Source organism: Bufo gargarizans, chromosome 10 (genome assembly GCF_014858855.1).
Source record: "Bufo gargarizans isolate SCDJY-AF-19 chromosome 10, ASM1485885v1, whole genome shotgun sequence".
NCBI lineage: Eukaryota > Metazoa > Chordata > Amphibia > Anura > Bufonidae > Bufo > Bufo gargarizans.
Genome location: NC_058089.1, coordinates 41,774,077 through 41,791,801, shown reverse-complemented (window position 1 = coordinate 41,791,801; position 17,725 = coordinate 41,774,077). Strand labels below are relative to the sequence as shown.

At 45.7% G+C, this 17,725-nt stretch overlaps 1 protein-coding gene across 5 annotated transcripts in view; it reads right to left on the bottom strand.

Annotated features, from left to right (window-relative positions):
• LGALS12 (galectin 12) overlaps positions 1–17,725 on the bottom strand; it is a 42,393-nt gene that overhangs the window by 11,188 nt on the left and 13,480 nt on the right. For all 5 annotated transcript variants that reach the window (XM_044270178.1, XM_044270180.1, XM_044270179.1 and 2 more), the window contains exons 3-6: positions 14,370–14,583; positions 11,433–11,552; positions 11,281–11,319; positions 8,142–8,168 (exon numbers count right to left, since the gene is read on the bottom strand). In XM_044270178.1, the coding sequence (XP_044126113.1) occupies positions 8,142–8,168; positions 11,281–11,319; positions 11,433–11,552; positions 14,370–14,583 (400 nt within the window). The remainder of the gene's footprint in view (positions 1–8,141; positions 8,169–11,280; positions 11,320–11,432; positions 11,553–14,369; positions 14,584–17,725) is intronic.

The window sequence follows — 17,725 nt, the reverse complement described above, 5'->3', positions numbered from 1 at the left end:
ATATAGCTCTGGGATACCCTTCTGGGAGAAATATTTCTTCCGGGGACCTTCCATTGCGGTTTTCTAAAGGCTTACGAGTCCACCAGTTTATATGGCAGTAGTTGGCGGGCTAGCAGTTCCGACAAGCCAGCCATTGGGCAAGAGGGTTATCCGGCGTCATGAACTTTTTGCGCTCGAACATTTGGGCCACGGAAGCCTGCCTTCTGCCAGATGAAAGTGACGACGGCACGGTGGAAGGTAGAGTGGAGGACTAATGGGAGGAAAGAGGTTGTTGAAGTTGAAGAGACAGGACGTGGAGCGCCGGGAGTGTGGCTTTGTGGGTTCTGATGGCATTGCTCTCACTGGGCTCGGTGATGGGAGGCCAGGTGCCTTCTTAAAGCGGTAATCCCTAGATGAGTGGTGGGCTTACCGCGACTTATGCGTTGACAGCACAGGCTGCAGATGGCAACACTATTGTCAGCAGATGACACGTTAAAAAAAGCCCACACTGCGGAGCCATGTGCCGGCATCCTGGGAGCACCAGAAGTGACCATGCATGATGGATGGCTCGCTCCAGATACATTTAAAGTCTGCATTTTGCCTCCTGTGACCTGCGAGCTCTGCCTACTTCTCCTCCCTCTCTGCTGCTCCGTCTTTCCCTCTGAACTCACCTCCTCTTCCTCTCTTGTGGGCACCCACATGACGTCCATCGACACGTCATCATCAGTCACCTTCACCACCACTGACATTTGAGATCTCGGAGTAGGCAGCAATAGCGGGGACCTCCCGCCTTGGGCTGATCTAGGTACTGTCGTCAGACCGCTGGGTGGTGGCCATTGCTACCTCCTTTTCCTCATCCGATGTCAAGAAATGGCTGTGCATCGGTAAGGTCTGGGAATAAATGGGAGGGACTATGGTGGTGATGGTGGTGTCTTTGGGGGTGCACACAGCAGAGAGTGAGGAGGGTGCAGATACAGAGGATGAGGAGGGTGCAGAAGCGAAAGGCTAAATGAGCCACTCAATAAACTCTGGTGCGTTCTTTGAAGTAATCGCACGCACCTTCTCCATCTTCCCAATTAGGCTCCGGCCTGGGGCACCTGCCCGATCCCTAGCACCCCTTGCGGAATGGCTGGCCTGCCTCTTCCTCTGCATGTCATTTTCAAAATGACCCTGTGCCTAAGTCCCTAAAGAAGAGCAGTAATTGTGGAAGCAGGTATATCGCAGGCCTCAATCAATATTTGGTGGAAACAGGTAAATCGAACCCCTTAATCGGTATTTTGTGAAAGCGGTTATATCGCAGCTCCCATTCAGTATTTTGTAGAAGCATGCATCTCGCAGGCCTCAATCAATATTTGGTGGAAGCAGATATATCCATCCCCTTAATCAGTATTTTGTGGAAACATGTATATCGAACCCATTAATCAGTATTTTGTGGAAGCAGGTATATCGGAGGCCTCAACCAATATTCGGTGTAAACAGGTATATTGAACCCCGTAATCTGTATTTTGTGGAAGCAGGTATATCAAACCCCTTTATCAGTATTTTGTATTTTGTGGAAGCAGGTTTATTAATGGAAAATAGATACAATTTCAAAATTTAACATTTTTGGCAGATTTTCCATTTTAATATTTTTTTCCAGTTACAAAGCAAGGGTTAACAGCCAAACCAAACTCGAACTGTATAGTTCGGGTTCGTACCGAATTCTGGGGTGTCCGTGACACGGACCCGAACATTTTCGTAAAAGTCCGGGTTCGGGGTTCGTCGCTTTCTTGGCGCTTTTTGAAAGGCTGCAAAGCAGCCAATCAACAAGCGTCATACTACTTGCCCCAAGAGGCCGTCACAGCCATGCCTACTATTGGCATGGCTGTGATTGGCCAGTGCAGCATGTGACCCAGCCTCTATTTAAGCTGGAGTCACGTAGTGCCGCACGTCACTCTGCTCTGATCAGTGTAGGGAGAGGTTGCAGCTGCGACGTTAGGGCGAGATTAGGCAGTGATTAACTCATCCAAAAGACTTCATTCAGTGATCGATCTACAGCTGTGGATCATTGAACTGCTGCTATTCAACTGCTCACTGTTTTTAGGCTGCCCAGAGCGTTTTTCATTCACTTTTTTCTGGGGTGATCGGCGGCCATTTTGTGTCTTGTGGTGCGCCAGCACAAGCTGCCACCAAGTGCATTTAACCCTCCATAGTGTGGTTGTTTTTTGGCTAAATCCTACATCAGGGTCAAGCTGTCACACCAAGTGCATTTAACCATCAATAGTGTGGTTATTTTTTGGCCATATACTACATCAGGGGCAAGCTGAGCCTGTCACCAAGTGCATTTAACCCTCAATAGTGTGGTTGTTTTTTGGCTATATCCTACATCAGAGTAAAGCTGTCACACCAAGTGCATTTAACCATCAATAGTGTGGTTATTTTTTGGCCATATCCCAGTCTAATTCTGTCTGTAAACCTATACCTGTCACCCAGCGCCTAAATAATAGGCCTCAAATTTATAGTCAGCTAAATGTGTGGTTATTGCTGTGGCTGGGCAAGTTATTTTGTGTCCGTCAAAGCACAGTTTTTGTTCTGGGTTGAAATACAATTCCCAATTTAGCAATTCTCTAAATTAGTGGTTTCTGCTGTATCAGGCCTACTTTAAATGTATCCCTAAAAGGGTATATTAGATTCAAGGTGCTGATAGGGTCATTCTCAATAACTTCACACACACGCTACTGTGCATATACCAGTCTAATTCTGTCTGTAAACGTATACCTGTCACCCAGCGCCTAAATAATAGGCCTCAAATTTATAGTCAGCTAAATCTGTGGTTACTGCTGTGCCTGTATTAGTGTAATGCGGTACCTAAATAGATAGCCAGATAGTGTTAGGCGTCTGTAAAAAAAGGCCTGAATTTGAATTCAATACATTGGGCCAAATAATATTTTTGTTGTTGTGGTGAACGATAACAATGAGGAAAACATCTAGTAAAGGACGCGGACGCGGACATGGTCGTGGTGGTGTTAGTGGACCCTCTGGTGCTGGGAGAGGACGTGGCCGTTCTGCCACAGCCACACATCCTAGTGTACCAACTACCTCAGGTCCCAGTAGCCGCCATAATTTACAGCGATATCTGGTGGGGCCCAATGCCATTCTAAGGATGGTAAGGCCTGAGCAGGTTTTAGTCAATTGGGTGGCCGACAGTGGATCCAGCACGTTCACATTATCTCCCACCCAGTCTTCTGCAGAAAGCGCACAGATGGCGCCTGGAAACTAAGCCCATCAGTCTGTCACATCACCCCCATGCATACCAGGGAAACTGTCTGAGCCTCAAGTTATGCAGCAGTCTCTTATGCTGTTTGAAGACTCCGCTGGCAGGGTTTCCCAAGGGCATCCACCTAGCCCTTCCCCAGCGGTGGAAGACAAAGAATGCACTGACGCACAACCACTTATGTTTCCTGATGATGAGGACATGGGAATACCACCTCAGCATGTCTCTGATGATGACGAAACACAGGTGCCAACTGCTGCGTCTTTCTGCAGTGTGCAGACTGAACAGGAGGTCAGGGATCAAGACTGGGTGGAAGACGATGCAGGGGACGATGAGGTCCTAGACCCCACATGGAATGAAGGTCGTGCCACTGACTTTCACAGTTCGGAGGAATAGGCAGTGGTGAGACCGAGCCAACAGCGTAGCAAAAGAGGGAGCAGTGGGCAAAAGCAGAACACCCGCCGCCAAGAGACTCCGCCTGCTACTGACCGCTGCCATCTGGGACCGAGCACCCCAAAGGCAGCTTCAAGGAGTTCCCTGGCATGGCACTTCTTCAAACAATGTGCTGATGACATGCACGCTGTGCCATCAGAGCCTGAAGCGAGGCATTAACGTTCTGAACCTTGGCACAACCTGCATGACCAGGCACCTGCATGCAAAGCATGAACTGCAGTGGAGTAAACACCTTAAAAACAAGGAAGTCACTCAGGCTCCCCCTGCTACCTCTTCTGCTGCTGCCGCCTGGGCCTCTTCTGCTGCTGCCGCCTGGGCCTCTTCTGCTGCTGCCGCCTGGGCCTCTTCCTCTGCCTCTGGAGGAACGTTGGCACCTGCCGCCCAGCAAACAGGGGATGTACCACCAACACCACCACCTCCGTCACCAAGCATCTCAACCATGTCACACGGCAGCGTTCAGCTCTCCATCTCACAAACATTTGAGAGAAAGCGTAAATTCCCACCTAGCCACCCTCGATCCCTGGCCCTGAATGCCAGCATTTCTAAACTACTGGCCTATGAAATGCTGTCATTTAGGCTGGTGGACACAGACAGCTTCAAACAGCTCATGTCGCTTGCTGTCCCACAGTATGTTGTTCCCAGCCGGCACTACTTCTCCAAGAGAGCCGTGCCTTCCCTGCACAACCAAGTATCCGATAAAATCAAGTGTGCACTGCGCAACGCCATCTGTGGCAAGGTCCACCTAACCACAGATACGTGGACCAGTAAGCACGGCCAGGGACGCTATATCTCCCTAACTGCACACTGGGTAAATGTAGTGGCGGCTGGGCCCCAGGCGGAGAGCTGTTTGGCGCACGTCCTTCCGCCGCCAAGGATCGCAGGGCAACATTCTTTGCCTCCTGTTGCCACCTCCTCCTACTCAGCTTCCTCCTCCTCTTCTTCCACCTGCTCATCCAGTCAGCCACACACCTTCACCACCAACTTCAGCACAGCCCGGGGTAAACGTCAGCAGGCCATTCTGAAACTCATATGTTTGGGGGACAGGCCCCACACCGCACAGGAGTTGTGGCGGGGTATAGAACAACAGACCAACGAGTGGTTGCTGCCGGTGAGCCTCAAGCCCGGCCTGGTGGTGTGCGATAATGGGCGAAATCTCGTTGCAGCTCTGGGACTAGCCGGTTTGACGCACATCCCTTGCTTGGCGCATGTGCTTGGTGGTGCAGAAGTTCATTCACAACTACCCCGACATGTCAGAGCTGCTGCATAAAGTGCGGGCCGTCTGTTCGCGCTTCCGGCGTTCACATCCTGCCGCTGCTCGCCTGTCTGCGCTACAGCGTAACTTCGGCCTTCCCGTTCACCGCCTCATATGCGACGTGCCCACCAGGTGGAACTCCACCTTGCACATGCTGGACAGACTGTGCGAGCAGCAGCAGGCCATAGTGGAGTTTCAGCTGCAGCACGCACGGGTCAGTCGCACTGCGGAACAGCACCACTTCACCACCAATGACTGGGCCTCCATGCGAGACCTGTGTGCCCTGTTGCGCTGTTTCGAGTACTCCACCAACATGGCCAGTGGCGATGACGCCGTTATCAGCGTTACAATACCACTTCTATGTCTCCTTGAGAAAACACTTAGGGCGATGATGGAAGAGGAGGTGGCCCAGGAGGAGGAGGAGGAGGAGGAGGAAGAGGGGTCATTTTTAGCACTTTCAGGCCAGTCTCTTCGAAGTGACTCAGAGGGAGGTTTTTTGCAACAGCAGAGGCCAGGTACAAATGTGGCCAGCCAGGGCCCACTACTGGAGGACGAGGAGGATGAGGAGGAGGTGGAGGAGGATGAGGATGAAGCATGGTCACAGCGGGGTGGCACCCAACGCAGCTCGGGCCCATCACTGGTGCGTGGCTGGGGGGAAAGGCAGGACGATGACGATACGCCTCCCACAGAGGACAGCTTGTCCTTACCCCTGGGCAGCCTGGCACACATGAGCGACTACATGCTGCAGTGCCTGCGCAACGACAGCAGAGTTGCCCACATTTTAACGTGTGCGGACTACTGGGTTGCCACCCTGCTGGATCCACGGTACAAAGACAATGTGCCCACCTTACTTCCTGCACTGGAGCGTGATAGGAAGATGCGCGAGTACAAGCGCACGTTGGTAGACGCGCTACTGAGAGCATTCCCAAATGTCACAGGGGAACAAGTGGAAGCCCAAGGCCAAGGCAGAGGAGGAGCAAGAGGTCGCCAAGGCAGCTGTGTCACGGCCCCCCCTCTGAGGGCAGGGTTAGCATGGCAGAGATGTGGAAAAGTTTTGTCAACACACCACAGCTAACTGCACCACCACCTGATACGCAACGTGTTAGCAGGAGGCAACATTTCACTAACATGGTGGAACAGTACGTGTGCACACCCCTCCACGTACTGACTGATGGTTCGCCCCCATTCAACTTCTGGGTCTCTAAATTGTCCACGTGGCCAGAGCTAGCCTTTTATGCCTTGGAGGTGATGGCCTGCCCGGCGGCCAGCGTTTTGTCTGAACGTGCATTCAGCACGGCAGGGGGCGTCATTACAGACAAACGCAGCCGCCTGTCTACAGCCAATGTGGACAAGCTGACGTTCATAAAAATGAACCAGGCATGGATCCCACAGGACCTGTCCGTCCCTTGTCCAGATTAGACATTAACTACCTCCCCTTAACCATATATTATTGGACTCCAGGGCACTCCCTCATTTAATCTTATTTTTATTTTCATTTTACCATTATATTGCAAGGCAACCCAAAGTTGAATGAACCTCTCCTCTGTCTGGGTGCCGGGGCCTAAATATATGACAATGGACTGTTCCAATGTTGGGTGACGTGAAGCATGATTCTCTGATATGACATGCAGACTGATTCTCTGCTGACATGAAGCCAGATTCTCTGTTACGGGACCTCTCTCCCCTGCCTGGGTCTAAATATATGACAATGGACTGTTCCAGTGGTGGGTGACGTGAAGCCTGATTCTCTGCTATGACATGAAGACTGATTCTCTGCTGACATGAAGCCAGATTCTCTGTTATGGGACCTCTCTCCTCTGCCTGGGTGCCTGGGCCTAAATATATGACAATGGACTGTTCCAGTGGTGGCTGACGTGAAGCCCGATTCTCTGCTATGACATGCAGACTGATTCTCTGCTGACATGAAGCCAGATTCTCTGTTACGGGACCTCTCTCCTCTGCCTGGGTGCCTGGGCCTAAATATAGGACAATGAACTGTTACAGTGGTGGGTGACGTGAAGCCTGATTCTCTGCTATGACATGCAGACTGATTCTCTGCTGACATGAAGCAAGATTCTCTGTTATGGGACCTCTCTCCTCTGCCTGGGTGCCTGGGTGCCTGGGCCTAAATATATGACAATGGACTTACAGTGGTGGCTGACGTGAAGCCTGATTCTCTGCTATGACATGCAGTCTGATTCTCTGCTGACATGAAGCCAGAATCTCTGTTACGGGACCTCTCTCCTCTGCCTGGGTGCCGGGGCCTAAATATCTGACAATGGACTGTTCCAGTGTTGGGTGACGTGAAGCATAATTCTCTGCTATGACATGAAGACTGATTCTCTGCTGACATGAAGCCAGATTCTCTGTTAAGGGACCTCTCTCCTCTGCCTGGGACTAAATATCTGACAATGGACTGTTACAGTGGTGGGTGACGTGAAGTCAGATTCTCTGCTATGGGACCTCTCTCCAATTGATATTGGTTAATTTTTTATTTATTTTATTTTTATTCATTTCCCTATCCACATTTGTTTGCAGGGGATTTACCTACATGTTGCTGCCTTTTGCAGCCCTCTAGCTCTTTCCTGGGCTGTTTTACAGGCTTTTTAGTGCCGAAAAGTTTGGGTCCTCATTGACTACAATGGGGTTCGGGACGAAGTTCGGGTCGGGTTCGGATCCCGAACCCGAACATTTCCGGTAAGTTTGGCCGAACTTCTCGAACCCAAACATCCAGGTGTTCGCTCAACTCTAGTCATGGGTCCTTAAGGACTCGGGAACCATGCCGTACCGGTACGTCATGGGTCCCTAAGGGGTTAAATATCTTTTTTTTAATTGGTCTTATGCAGTATTCTAATTTTCTGTAAAACTAACCTTTGGATTTTCATTAGCTGTAAGCCATAATCATCAACATTAAATTATATAAACATTTGAAATAGTGTGTAATAAATCTATATATGAGTTTCACTTTTTGAATTGAATTACTGGAATACATTAACTTTTCAATTACCGGTATATTGTACGTTATTAAAACTTTGTGTGGACACCAGATGCAGAACTAAACATGATGCTTTTTATCTGTCCCCTTGTCTATGCATAGGCAGACACTTACATATACTTTTTGGCAGGTTATGATTTCTCTCTTTAGGGCAGTGTTTCTAGTGTATAAATGATTTATACAAAATTGTGTATATAATAAGTACTCACCAGATCTAAATTTCCAGGTTTTAACGGCTTAAAGAGAATGTAATGAGAAAATATAATTAATAATTGATATTCAGTTATGCACAAATTTTATAAACAGAATTAGTAATTCACCCAATATAATTGTATGCAGGGGTGGACATAGACAGCACATGACTCCTGTGTAACAATGGTACGGGGACCCCTCGCTCACCAATAGCTAACTCAAGATCCTTTTATACTTGTAAGCGATTGGCTCCTTTTACACGGGTTATCATCATTCTGGAAAGATTGCCAATATACAATAAGTCGACCAATCCTTGTTTAAAGAGACTTTTATATAGGCAAATGCAAACTGTATGGCGTTCCTTCCCGATCATCGGTCCCTGTAACAGGACCTTTACAAAGAGTGAGGCGCACTTTATAGAATCTATCCTTCTCTAGTGGATCACAATCCACTAGTTACCTGTGAGTCGGGAAGAGTACAGTTATTCCAATGTAGCAGTCAGTAGCCCTGGTATTTTCTGGTCCAAAAACAAACCTCCTGCCTAATAATAACCCTCTAAAAAGTTAGTATTATAATTATTAGGTCAGAACACAAATACCTGTAGGTTGTTAAAGAATGTGTATCTGAACAGAACGGAAGGTTGCATTCAATTTGGCCATACAACTCTATATATCCTTCACTATGACATCAAGTTCTGATCTAGTCTGAAAGTTAGATCAGTGCTTTTAGAATTTTAATTTTTTTAAATATTTTTTGCAGTTTGCATACAAATCATACAGAAATAGTGACAAGGCCTGTAAGACCAGAAGCCTTATGTCAGAGCATGGAGGCTGTACGGCCGAGTACTGGCCTCTGCCCTGTGGCCGAGCTCTTATCCTCAGGGAAGTTTCACAGGCAGTGTTGTTTGGAAAAACACACCGCACTTTGTGATGAAGAATACGCACATGGAGGATTTTTCCACAGGAAAAGAATATATAATCAGCTGCAGAACATGCAGGAGAATTTCTTATTTGACCTTTGGATTTCTAAACAGGATTTGTATTAACTGCCGCAGAGCTGCACATGGTTTACTACCATTCAAAATGGGGCTAATCTGTGACCTTACGAATGGCAATGCAGATTATTCATTTTAAATACGCTTATGGCTTTGACTCAAAAACTGCAGTGGCCTTTTTTCCAAAAGCACTGTGTGTGAAGCCAAACATAAAGGAACCCGTCACCCTGAAAACAGAATGTAAGCTGCAGGCAGGATGTTATAGAGCGGGGAGCTGAGCAGACTGATATCAAGTTTTATGGGAAAAGATTCAGAACAGGGGCGTACATAGATCTCATAGGGTCCCATAGCAAAACTTAGTATGGGACCCCTGCATCTAGTTTCCCAGTGTATGTGCATCAATTACTCCCAGACAAAGCAGACTAAGGCTACTTTCACGCTGGCGTTTTGGCTTTCCGTTTGTAAGATCCATCATGGGCTCTCACACGCGGTCCAAAACAGATCAGTTTTGCCCTAATGCATTCTGTATGGAAAAGGATCCGCTCAGAATGCATCAGTTTGCCTCCGATCATTCTCCATACTGCTCTGGAGGCAGACACCAAAACGCTACCCGCTTGACGAAAACTGAGCCAAATGGATCCGTCCTGACACACAATGTAAGTCAATAGGGACGGATCCATTTTTATTTGACACAATCTGGCACAATAGAAAACTGATCCGTCTCCCATTGACTTTCAATGGAGTTCATGACGGATCCGTCTTGGCTATGTTACAGATAATACAAACGGATCCGTTCATGACGGATGCATGCGGTTGTATTATTGTAACAGATCGTTTTTTGCAGGTTCATGACGAATCTGCCCAAAACGCGAATGTGAAAGTAGCCCAATTTATAGGTTTTCTTTTTAATAATTAAGTAGAAGAAATTTTCATTAAATACAAATTGTAATTTAAAAAAAAGTTCTGTTTTGCCTCACCCACTTTATTCAGCTTTTATGTCGCAAAAAGGGTGAAGAGGTGCTTTAAATATATGGCGCTATGGCGCTCTTTCTTAACACCATATTTCTCAATGTGTTTACACCAGAAAATTGGCAAAAATACATTGATAAATCTCCTTTTTCTCTTGTATTACAAAGCTACCTGGCTGCCTGCAGCCACCACTAGGGGGAGCTCAGCGAATAGGAATTATTACAAACTACCATCGAAGCTGGAATAATCTCTTTGCATTGAGCTCCCACTAGTGGCGGCTGTGTGAAAATGCAGTGTTTGCAATCGCGTGGCCTGCCTCTATTTCAGGTATGTCACTGCAGTACAACTTCTATTTTATACATTTATATTCCTGCTCATTCTGGCTCTGAACTCCAGGACTCGGTCCTATCAGTGACTGACAGCCGTCCCTCTATGACTGTGTATACAGAGAGCTGTCAATCACTGATAGGAGCGCCTCCTTGACTCCAAAGCCCAGAGCGAGCAGGAATTTAAATGTATAAATTATAAGTTTCACTGAATCTTCTCCCATTCAACTATATATCAATCTGCTCAGCTCTTCCTGCTCTATTACATGTCATCTGCAGCTCAAACAACATGTTCAATGTGACAAGTTTCCTTTAGGCCTCATGCACTTGACCGTGTCCGTTTTGCAGTCTGCAAACTGTGGATCTGTGCGTTCCGCATTTTGCGGAACAGAATGTCCGGCCCACAGTAGAGCAGTTCTATTCTTTTCTATGATGATTCTTGTCCATGATACGGCTCTGATGCAGACCCAAGCCACGGTCGTGTGAATGATGTTGGCCATATACGTTATATAGCTGTTTGCTGTAGCCATTCCTCTCAACCAGTATCCACTCTAAGCTTCGCTCTCTAGAAAGGAGAGGGTTAAAACAAAATACTAAGGAGGATTAATGAACCCAATCTCAGCTTTACCTGCTGCAGAGTTTGACTTTTTTAACTCTTTCAAGTCCAGCTTAGAGGGAACAATGCTCCCGACTCCACATAAACATTCACCCTTGGCCAAGGCAGCATGTGTTCTGAATGGGGAGGGCGGCGTAACCCGCTGTCAGTCATCTCCGAAGTAGAACTGCTTTTCAAGCCATTAATATTGAGACCAATGTATTATGTCAGGGAAGCTGAATCTAGTGAATAAAGCGTAAATTACACATTACCTGGCACAGCGGGTATTCTGTCATGGTATCGTGATAAGGCTGTTGTAATGATAAAAATAGCTATTAAAGGGCGTCATATACAGATGAATGAAAAGAAAATGACAAGGTTTGTATACAAAAAGACAATGGTAATATGAACTAAACCAACCTACATTACTGCTGAGAAATGAGATCTCTTTCACAGTGACATCTCCAGAAATCCCTAATGTGTCCACATCCTGGAGCGGAAGACGATAATGGAAGTCCAGGAAATGCTGTCCACCAACACTGACCTATATTGGAGAAGAAAATGTCCTCAAATAAGAACGCACCCACAGCTGTGTTCATCACTCCTTGTGTCCTAATCCCTATAGGGTTCTCTACTAACAAGATATAAGGGATATATAGAAGGTCCAGTAGTACATACAATCTTACTATATGTATACAAACAGTAGTAGTTGAAATTAACTGCAGTTATCATGGTAGTTATGTGCAGCGAGCCCAGGAGTAGCGGATGGAGGACCGGAGAGGTAGTGGTAGTTATACCAACAAATCACAGTCCATACACTGGCACTCACTAGGGCTATGCAGTGACAGAAGGGAACATGCTTTCTTCCCTCGAGGCACTCACTGGTGTTTGGGTTGTGCCTGGTGATAGGTGGGGTGCCCTTGATGTTAGGTGATGGTCTAGGGGCAAGGCAGGAGAGCAGGTGCAGTCACTGGCAAATGCTAGATGCAGTAACCTTGCCAGTTAGTATCAATAAATAAGTCTCTCTTTACTAAAGTGCAAGATAGGAGCAGTAGTACATCCAACAGTCACAAGTCGCAGTTCCAGGTATGTCACAGTGCATTCTCTCCCAATAGCAATGCGTGGACAGCAGTAATGATGAAGGTTGTAGTACTCATTCTCTCTGCTTCAAGTTTCTTAACAGAACCGTAGGCAGCAATGAGGTTCTTGTTAACTATTTACGCAATTCACGGGCTGAGGGGTGAATATTTAAGATAAATCTGGCCAGGGCATCTGAAAGTATGGCAGGGTCCATTAGCAATATTCCCACTCACAGTGATAACGTCTTTCTGCCATAAACATGCACAATACCTTGCTGACTGACTCCAGTGCATGGTCTTATAGATTATGGACCTTCTGATTTTTCTTCTCTCTGGAGCACTTTTCATGATAAAGTTGCTTCCTGGGCTGTAGATGTCTCAGAGCTGAAGGCTCTCTGAGGGGCTTGCCCATGTAGCACAGCTAGAACTCTCTACTGACTAACCAGGGGGTGGACCCAAGTCCATCTCCTGGCAACCTAAGAGGATGAGTCAAGGTGCTTAACCATCAACTGTCCATACAGTGCTATTAGGTATATAAATACATCAGAACATTTCACTTTACAATATAGCATTTACCCTTTTGCAGTAGTCCTGTTCTGGGGTACTGTATATGTCATACTTAAAAGGGACTGCCTCATTAAGACAATGCATTTACTATACAAAGGATAGGAGATAACTGATTGTCAAGCGTCCGACCTCTGGGTTTCCTTTGATCATGAGAATATTTGCTCATGGTTCCCATTTGAATGGAGCCACAAACTGACGTGCATGTCTTTAGCTCCATTCAACTCTATGGGGCTGCTAGAGATAGGAGAAAAACAAAGAAAGCAGGAACATTGAGGCTGGAATCCCATGCTGCGGCAGCATCTTAGATTCTTGCCATGGTTTTCATATATTATGGCAAATACGCTCTTGTTGTGCTTCGATTTCTGGAAGAACCGCACTGCGGACACAATACACTTTAGTGGCACACCCATTCCACAAAGTAACATACTTGACTGTGCTTGGTTTACTCAGTTAATAATGTTCTCCATTCATTTGTGCTTCCTTCCATTTTAGGTTGGACTGACTGGAGGAGAAAAGGTTACTGATGTTTAATATGTTTATTCATGTTTATTTAAAACTGTGCAAACTAGTTATACTAATGTGTATTTAGAGGGCGGTTCTGCTGGAGCTGCTATAGGAAACTAGAAAATAGGGTTGTCTCCTACCAAATTGTGTGTGATGTATGCTGCAGCGAATGTGACAGGTGGATGAGAAGTGAAGACCTGGTTACAGACTGGATGTTTGGTCCACTCCTCAGTCCCAGAGAATGGGTTTGGCTGGATGGAGAGTGACAAATTAGCCATAGAGAAAAGGTATGGAGAGGTGTCACCATGGATGAGAGGTGCGGGAGACCAAGATAGCAAGCCTGATAGTGTAGTGCAGAGGGTCTTGGGTACAAGGCTGAAATGAGGTGGTTCCGACATTATCCTGTAGGATACCCTACTAGATATATGGATGGAAAGTTGCCATTAAAAGTACTTTTTGAGAGATTGTCACCTGTAAAGCACTGAACCTTTTCATAGCCTCACCTTGAGACCATTACGTTTAGGAACCTCTTTGTAGTAAAGTCCTGAGTTAAGTTCTCTCTGCCTGCCTGTGCCCCCTATACGCCCTCAGTATGTCACCCCAGCTCGAGACATGTTTGAGCAAACGAGGCTATGAAGCTGGTGGAAAAGGGTCATCCAATGTGGGTTCTGCAACAACAAGTGTGCCGACTCCTGTATAATATTAGTACCAAGTAAATCCATGCATTACTTTGGCTATCCCCAGAAGCCCATTCATTGAAAAACGCAGGGGAACCGCCTCATTTAATGGCAAAAATCTTTTATATCAAAAGTTGCACAATCCCATTGCATGGCATCTCAGCATATAGCACAGGAGCAGACTTTTCAAGCATTTTGCTTCAATCCATTCTTGACAAAGGGGGAGGAATTCCCAAACACGTCGCTTCATGTCTACTACAAGCGCACTATGCACTGTATCCCCTCCGTCACTCAGCTTTTGGACTTTTAACTGTACCAAGTATAAATATATTGAAGCTAGATTGAAGCCAAAAATGGAAAATTCTGACCCTGTATCCTGTGCTAGATGCTAAAATGTTATGGAATTGTGCATTTTTGATGTTTAAGATTTTTGCTATTAAATAAGGCGGTTCTGCTGCGTCATCCAATGTGGGTTGCCATTTCTGTTTTGTGGGATCTTAAACTTTACCAGATCACTTCCCATATGTCTCTTACCTTTACTTTATCAGCAAGAAAAAGGAAAAGGAGCACAAAAGACTCTCCTTTTCGAAGTGGCAATCCTGAGAACTTCGATTCATCCAGCCACTGGTCTTTGCGTAGCGTATTGCAGATTACATGTGCATCAGAAGAAGAAAAGCGTGGATTGAAATGAAAGGCAATGTCAGAGCGAGGACGAGTGCTGCAACCACACTGAAAGTCAATTTGGAACCTGAGAATCAAAAGCAGATATTACTAAAGTTGTCCATGCCACCATGATGGCCTACAGAGCAATCAAGGTACTGTAGATGATTGTGTCAGTGGAGGACATCACAAATCAGTATTTGTAGCTGATGAAATGCCTTTTTTGGTATACACTGCAGATCCTCATTAGCTATTCCTATATAATCATAGGTATGCAGAGGTACAATTTGAGCCCTTAGCAGTCTATGGTCACTTTATTATGGATCATGGCACACCAGAATTGTGATTACCACATGCACAAGGTCTAAAACAGATTTTTCTGCAGTAACCTAGTGTTTTTCTGCCTGGTTTTCAAGGATGCACAGAATTTTAATTGCTTAAGGTAGGAATCTCAACTTTAAAGTACATTCACTACATTAAATGTCCGTCCCCTCCCCCCCCCCCCCGATTTAACTGTTTGTAGGAAAGCTTTAAACTGTATATAAATGACAAGTTCTACAACTTTTTAATATACATTAACGTTCTCAGTTTTTGTTCACATACCTAGTGCTGCTCTCAACTGAGAACTTGATATAACTGTATCCATTCTAGGTAATGCTCTCTAACCCAAACAGCCTAGACACCCAACTGATACATTGTAGCACTCTACATAATATTTGCAGCTGATGTGTCTAGTTCACAAAACATTGACTAGACTGCATACAACGGAGTCCACTTCGCAGCTGACAACAGAACAGGTTATGTGGTCTTATTCACTGGCACCAAACAAATATGGGGATGTCACATTAAGATAACATCTCTCCTATCCACAGGATAGGAGATAAGTGCCTGATTGGTGGGGGGTCCTACTACTGGAGCCCCGTCATTCACAAGAACAGGAGTCCGCGTTTTCCTTTTGAGTGGAGATTCAGAAATGCACGTCAGCCACTCCATTCAACTCTATGGGACTGCTGGAGATAGCCAAGTACAAGCACTTCTAACGGGTATGGGGGGGGGGGCCCACCAATAGTGAGGAGTGCAAAAACAGTTTAAATACAACAACCAAGGAGCCAGAGAGCTTAGAAAACCGTAATGAAATGCACATCCAATAGATATAAAATCAGTAAAGCAATTTTATTGGATAGGACAAACTTAAAAAAAATTGTATACAATGAACAATGTGCCGGTATAGGTGAAACCAGGCACGGATACACAGCCCACCAAGGTCCACAAATATGCCCTCAGTCCGGGATAATTTAAAGTCCAATTTAATGCTAAAAAGAAAAAGTTATATATAAAAAAATAATGTAGCATCATGAATACAGACCAATACATGAAGAGAATAAAGTGCAAAAAGTATGAAACCCGGACATGTATGTGGGCCTATGTCAAGAAACAAATCGCCCCACCCGCATCACCGGGAAAGCCCCCGAGGAAGCTGGGCTTTCCCAGCAATACGCATTTGTCGTGCCCTGGAGCATGAATTGGACAGTAACTGAAGTGGCATTGGAGTGGCAGGGTATCAGTGAGATGACTAATTATAACTTTTTAATTTTTTTTATCCATTCTGTCCCCATAAAAAAAAAAAAGTTAATAAAAATCATTCCCCTCAAAAACCTCTATTACGATGGGTTTACAGAATTTTGTTAAAGGGACCCTGTCATCTCCCAAAACCATCCCAAGCCGCCAGCAGCGCGTTTCTGATGGTGCCTTTCTTCCTGAAGGCAGATGCAGCAAAAGTACTGAAAACGTTCCTTTATCCCCTGCCGGCGCGCTTCTCCACACATGCTTGAAGTCAATGAGACAGCGGCCTCCTTGTTTCAAGTCACGGTAACCGCACCCCCTTCCCTGTCCCTTCGCTGTGACTGACAGCGCTTATGCAGAGAGTTCAGCAAAGCCAGCCGAACTGCCGGCTGTCAGTCACAGCGAAGGGGCGGGGAAGGGGGCGTGGCTACCGTGACTTGAAACAAGGAGGCCGCTGTCTCATTGACTTCAAGCATGTGTGGAGAAGCGCGCCGGCAGGGGATAAAGGAACGTTTTCAGTACTTTTGCTGCATCTGCATTCAGGAAGAAAAGCATCATCAGAAACACGCTGCTGGCTACACGCAGGTACTGCTGGCAGCTTGGGATGGTTTTGGGACCTCTTAAGTAATTTAGAGATAAAGGTTATTCGAGCACAAAGTGAAAGCAGGATTCATACAGCTAGAAAAACCTTTGTGACAGAACGGATCAATATTTTTAATAAAGAAATTTTTTATTTTTTTTTGCCTAAAATGAGTAAACTGCAATCATAAAAATTTGCTCCCAAAAATGTACATAGCCTTTAAACAGGGACTGTTGGTGGTATGGAATTTGGCTGGTTAGGTTGGGGGGACAATATACATAATATAGCTGTTCTTGCCTGCAAGCTACTACATGTTATCAGCTCTGGCATACCCACTTCATTTTTTAACACGTGCAGCTGCCATTTTAGGAAAAACTGATTTGTTGTCAAAAAGCACGGGGAACTTCAGATTAGTTGCAAATCGAAGTTTTCTGAAACTTCGGACTGAATTCTGCTTCAAATCCCTTGCTTTGCTCAACACTAATTATGGCTTACAGTTAATGAAAAGCCAGAAAGTTAGTATCTCAGAAAATCTGAATATTATAATATTATGTAAGACTCAAATCAGCATCTCCATAAAGGTTGTCAGCAAAGGGAAGCATGACATGCTCTAACATTTCCTGGTAGAGGGCTTTGCTGACGTTGGACTTGATAGAACACAGTGGCCCAACAAAATTGCATTTGTAAACAGGAATTTGGACTCCTGAGTAGCAGTCCAGTCTTTTTTCTCCTTATTCTAATAGTTAAAAAATGTGGGCATTTTCAACTTAATGTGTAGATAAAAAACATATAGACCATCCTAGGTGGCGTAATTGCCAAGTGTGAGTATATGGTCAGCCATTCAGACCCAAACCTAGGACTGTGTATATTACAAAGTGAGCAGATAGGGGACTTGTTGCAGTGAGAGCTCCTCTACCTACATTCCCCCAACATACAGCAAGTCACCCAGAATCAATCTATATTAGTCTGCAAACCTTTGTCTGTAAACTAATTCACCTGGCTACATATATGTGTCGCTTCTTACATAACGGCTAACCCCCATCTCATTCAAGGTGAATAACCTAACTCGCTCGCTCGATGCGTTTCT